The sequence below is a fragment of the Ascaphus truei genome, chromosome 4 (assembly GCF_040206685.1).
Source record: "Ascaphus truei isolate aAscTru1 chromosome 4, aAscTru1.hap1, whole genome shotgun sequence".
Lineage (NCBI taxonomy): Eukaryota > Metazoa > Chordata > Amphibia > Anura > Ascaphidae > Ascaphus > Ascaphus truei.
The window spans coordinates 44,322,473-44,328,472 of NC_134486.1; the positions used below are offsets into that span (position 1 = coordinate 44,322,473).

Genomic DNA, 6,000 nt, shown 5'->3' on the forward strand with positions numbered 1-6,000 from the left:
ATAGTGTATATACTGTATTATATATATAATATAACATAATAAATAATATATTATATAGTATAATATATTATATAGTATAATATTATATATATACGCTCTTACGACGCTTTGCAATGTTGTTTATGTGAATGTGTGTGTGTGTGTATATATATATATATATATATATATATATATATATATATATATATATATATATATATATATATATATATATATATATATATATATATACATACACAACGTTGCAAAGCGTCTTAAGAGCGTTGGATAAGCCATTTTGGCGTTGTAAAAATGAATATATGTATGCATTGCATAGCGTTGGATAAGCCATTCGTTGTAAAGCGAAGCGTTGTAAAACGAGGACTGCCTGTACTGGGATGTCACATCTGGAGTAAATGTGGCAGTTGCCTGAATATCCAAGAATACAGCTACAGAAGATCCATCAGGACTTGGGCTACACATTGAGAAAATAGAGGGGTCCGTTAAACGGCTGTTTTCAAATGTAGGAGCAGCACGGAAGCCAGCAGTGGCTAGTTTAACCAAGCCTTCAGCGTCTGGTTAACATCAGTAGAGCAGGATCTCTAGTCATCGGTATCTATCAAATCTTTTTGGAAGATATTTCAAACCTTGGGGTTTGCTGCGCTATATATTTCTTGGGTGATGCCGCTGTTGATTTGATCAAGATGTTGGCCAGATCTATGGCTTTAATAGACACCACAAGAAGAGCGCCATGAGTAAAACACTGGAGGTGGGTGTGCCTTCAAAGAATCAGCTACATGTTTTGCCATCTTAAAGGAGAAGGCAAGTTGCCTAGCAACTGACCGAAGATTGTGGAAGAGATTTCCTTTCACTTCCAGAGGCAGTATTTTAGAGAGATCAGTCTGTATACTGGGCGGTCATTTAGTGCCGTTCGTGCAGAATCCTAGTTCAAGGGGAAGTAGTCAAGGTTTCTCTTCCTCAAAGTACAAAGGCTTTTCAACACGAAGGGATGTGATCAGTTGTTCCAAAAGGCCCAGTTACCCAGTCAGTGTACACATCCTGCAGAAGCCCATGTGGCTAGTGATTTGGTGGAAGAGAGAGAAATATCCTACACACTGGTTTCTGTACTTGGCAGTCATTATAGATGGTCAGCAAAGGATTTTCTCCCTTACAAGAGGATACAGGCCTTCTTTGGCAGAGTTAAGCAAACTTCAGCATCCACCAGCCAGGATGTGTATGAGGCTTGTGGTAGCAATGTTGACAGCAATTGAAGCAGTATTATGGGCCAAGAGATTGGTATAGAGAGAGGGAGAGATATAGCAGCAGGCAGCACTCTCGTAGCAATCACTTTGCCTGGGTGCTCCTGTAAAGATGCAGTATAAACCAGTTTGTAGACAGGCACTCGCAGGAACTTGATGACAAGGAAATAATTTATTACATAAGACAATATTTCAGTCCTCTTTGTGACCTTTCTCAATATCTATATCCATCTCCCCAGCAAGCACCAGGGATACGCCACACAACCGTTAATTATCACAAATCACCGTCATTACCTAGACATCTGTTCTTGAACAAAGGAAGTAAAACACATTGTGTACCTAAAACACCACACCTCTAACACCCCACTAAATAAAAGCATATATTCCAATCCATCAATAACCATATAAGTGAACTCAAACTCACCATAGCAGAAACTAACAATTCTATACACCCCATTCACTAATAACAGCAATTTATTTTTTTAAAGAGCAATAACTGGAATAAAATGCAAGTCTAAACAATATATATATATACCCAATAAAGAAATACAGTATATAAAAGTACAAGGCAACATAACCACACACACATCTACTAAACCTTATAAACACAACCTGCAGCATATACACCCAAAATGCATTGATATACTCCCCAAACCTGAACCCATTAAAGTGACAGGCATCAGTTCTCCGGTTTCCATGCCTGAAAGCCCATTAGCACCAGACTAACAGTTAACCAACAATCCACAGATACGGAATAGGTAAAGCGCTGCACCCAGCAGGTATTCTCATCAGATATGGATATCTTAAAAACAGTAGCAAAATAGTATTCGCTCCAACAAACGCATGCAGCGTGATGTCCCTGTACGCAAATCGATCACCAATACCCTGTACATGCTTAGTCCTCATAGTAGCTAACCTTGTTGCTCTTTATTGCTGTCCAAAGTGTAAAAGTTTTAGCGCATCCCAAAAGAGTCACTAGCTGATATCATAGTGTGCAAGATTGGGCCATGGAGAGAGAAGGGAAGTGCTTTGTGCCTCGTACATTTCACACACACACACACAGATCCGGGCTGTTTATATTTTGACGTCATCTTAAAAGAAAAACACGAGCTCAGATTTAAAGGTGCAAACACAGTGTGTTTTACATCGCATTGTAGCTTGAATTTATTGGCTGAAATGTACAGCTTCCTTGTGATGCAATGTGTGTTAATAATGTGCAGTATTATCCTTTCTGTGCCCTATTGATGAACAGCGCACGCCACAAAAAGTTCCACCCTAGAGGCCGTTATCACGTACAGCGTGTGTGATTAATGATTAGTCCGTGGCGGAGGGTCTGGGGCCATGGAGGTGGCAGGACCCGCTGGCACTGAAGGGGTTAATGGCTCAGGTATTTTTGTCGCATTTTGAGTGACCCACATAGTTCCTGTTTTACATTCGCTATAATTTTCAGGGTTCATTCCCGAATACAACTTTCAATGCTGTAATTTCTACAAAAGCACAAAACACAAGTGAGCTGGTTACTTCTCTGCAGCTTTTCTTTTATGCTATTTTTATTGATATACATACTGTATACACACAAATAAACCAATATTGTTACTGAAACATCGCGTCCGTATGAATGTTTTTGTGTATATGACTAGCTGAGTTGGCTTAAAATGTAAGCCACGGAAACGTATACAAAGCGCATATATAGGATATTGAACAGCTCGAAATGTGAAAGTACCATTTATCTCTGAGCCGCAAGGAACAGTGTAGTGAAGCTAAAACATTTTAATCAAAATATCCCTATTATTTGCCGAGAGGGACTTAATACTGTATAAGGTTCCCACCTCGTAAGGAATTTAGAACGGCCTGGTTCTTAATCTGTAGTGGCCTCTCTATAGAGCCGGGTTGGCCAACTCCGGTCAAGGGCCACCTACAGGTTAGGGTTGATGGGTATTCTTGTTGCAGTACAGGTGGCTAAGTCATTGTGACTGAGCCACCTGGGCTGAAGCAGGACTATTCTTAAAGCCTTGTGGTGGCCCTTGAGGACTGGCGTTGGCCACCGCTGGTCTAGACCCACGGTCGATATGGATAATAGCCACTTAGAATATCCTTGGAAGGTAAAAAGAGATCCAGTTATTGGCGGCTATAAGAATCACATCAGCAATCACTGCAGCCGATGTGTATATATATATATATATATATATATATATATATATATCTATATCTCCTTGTCGAATTTATTTTACAATTTGGTGAAAATGCAGGACTTTCTGTTCTCATATGCTGACCTAATTAAATTCAACCACAGCCGTGTGCACTTTCAGATGGTGCGGCCAATGTCATGAATGGATGTTGTGTTCTTCCTTCCCAGGTACAGAGTTTTCATGCAGTGGTTTGCAGCTTCTTGGGAGAATGTCCTTACTCACTGAGCAAGATCTATGGAGTGTCAACGGACTTCCCAATGAGAACTGTTCTTCTGATCACCTCTCATTACTAGCCAAATTTAGACTGAAGATATGACTGCAATAAGTGTGTTTAATTCTCTCTGCTTTATTTTCTCCCGTAATACTAAGTAGCTTTTAATTAAAGTTGTGGTTTGAATAAATGCCAGCGTACATGGAAACACTGGTAATGTTTTGTTTTCCTGGTTTTTTTTAATGTTCTGTTTGTTTTTACGATAGTTTCTTAAACAAAAAGTTATTTTTGATTTATAAAAAATATTGTGCGGTTTCTGAACTATAATTCATAGTGCTATTTACATTGTCCTATCAAAATGTCTGTAAATATTTTTTAAACAAAGTAAAAAATTAAAATACCTGTTTTGTATCATTGATTCTTTGATTTTTCTGAACATGAATGATTTTCATAAATCTAAAAAATATTCTTTGCTATAGTGATAGATATCGATCTATATAGTGTGTGTTTATATATGTGTGTGTGTGTTACCATCCAGCAGGGCAGCAGAACAGCAAAGAGAGGCAGCACTCAGAGGTAAGTGTACATGGTTCAATTCCTGGTGTCGGCTCCTTGTGACCTTGGGTAAGTCACTTTATCTCCCTGTGCCTCAGGCACCAACAAATAGATTCTAAGCTCCATGGGGCAGGGACCTGTGCCTGCAAAATGTCTCTTTAAAGCGCTGCGTAAAACTAGCAGCGCTATACAAGAACATGCTATTATTATAGAATTGTATTGTAACAGACACAAAAATCCGACGTTTCGATCCTACAGAGAGATCTTCTTCCTTGGAGTGCTTGCTGTTTTATGTATGTATGTACGCGCACACATGGAAAAAATGCCTGCAACTGACCTAATAAATGCATTATTGGGCATGAAGGAATAAGGTTGCTCTCCATTATTAATAAATATAACCACAATATTTTTGACTTATCATATTTCAACACATAAACTTCTTATAGTTTAAATATTTTGCGGTTTCTGAACTATAATTCATAGTGCTATTTACAGTGTCCTATCAAAATGTCTGTAAATATTTTTTAAACAAAGTGACAAAATAAAAAAAACCTGTTTTGTATCCATTGATTCTTTGATTTTTCTAAACATGTTGAATGATTTTCATAAACCTTAAAAAGTTATTTGCTATAGTGATAGATATATCTATCTAGATATTGTGTGTCTATCTATATAGAGATATCGATATCTATATCGCTCTCTATCTCTCAAAAAGAACTATTCCTGCGCTCCTACCAATTGGGCTAAAATAAAATAATGATCGCATGTAAAAGGGTTATTTTGTTAAACCCTTTGGCTAAAGCATTTATTAGCCTGCATGCCACGTCAAGGCATAACCGTATGCAGGTACCTAGACTGAATATATGTAATAATTGTCCCAGGGACTAGTGATAAAATGTGACAACGCCCTGAAGGGGTTAAATAAACCATATGCTTATGTGAGTAGTGCAAATAAAAACTGGTCAAAGCCAGCAACACAGTTACCTTACTGTAGAGGTGAACTGCGGGTGCACAAATTCCCTGGTGTGAATATGATAAAACTTACACATATTGCTTTCTGTCAGCCTTATACATTCACCTACCATTCAATGGAGGGTGATGTCCAGACTGACACTGGGGTGTATTGTACCTGCACTTATTGGAAAATTGGTAGGGGCTCAGTAACTACTATGTAAAGCAGATAAGTCAATAATCCTACCCCCATGACGTTTCAGTGATACTATATTAAAATGCCCTATGGGAGTATGCAGCAAGGAAAAGGATTGCCTAATATTTGTGAGAAACTACATAATACTGCGCTCCTCCCTATAGAAGTTTGTTGCTGGTAAAAAGATAGGCCTTAAATTATAGAAAAACAAAAAGAACGATTCCTGCGCTCCTGCCAATTAGGCTAAAATATAATAGTGATCTCATGAAAAAGGGTTATTTTGTTGAACCCTTTGGCCAAAGCATTTATAAGCCTGCATGCCACATCAAGGCATACCCGTATGCAGGTACCTACACTATTGAAGAACAATACTATATAGGGTACACAGATACCAAAAAAAAGTGCGTCAAACAATTGTATAAAAAAGTATTGCAAGCACCCTGGTATAAAAACCACGCCGAGGGGAAGGGGTACTAACCGTAATAGGCAGCGGATGGCAGACCACCAAAGGTCCAGACCTCCTGAAGAAGCACGTGGTGCGAAACGCGTAGAGGTCACAGGAGGCTGTTCTGCGCATGTGCACGCCGGCTGGAAAGAGACTGAGTGCGAGCGGAGGGGAATTTCTGTGGGGTGATCACTGTGTCCAGACCTTTGGTGGTC

General features: G+C 39.0%; 1 protein-coding gene across 7 annotated transcripts in view; it reads left to right on the forward strand.

Moving 5' to 3' along the window:
- The window catches only part of ANGEL2 (angel homolog 2), a 34,941-nt gene extending 30,887 nt beyond the window's left edge, over positions 1-4,054 (forward strand). For all 7 annotated transcript variants that reach the window (XM_075595645.1, XM_075595644.1, XM_075595648.1 and 4 more), the window contains one exon: positions 3,595-4,054. In XM_075595645.1, the coding sequence (XP_075451760.1) occupies positions 3,595-3,743 (149 nt within the window). In that variant the 3' untranslated portion in view covers positions 3,744-4,054. The remainder of the gene's footprint in view (positions 1-3,594) is intronic.
- The last annotated feature ends 1,946 nt before the right edge of the window (positions 4,055-6,000 follow it).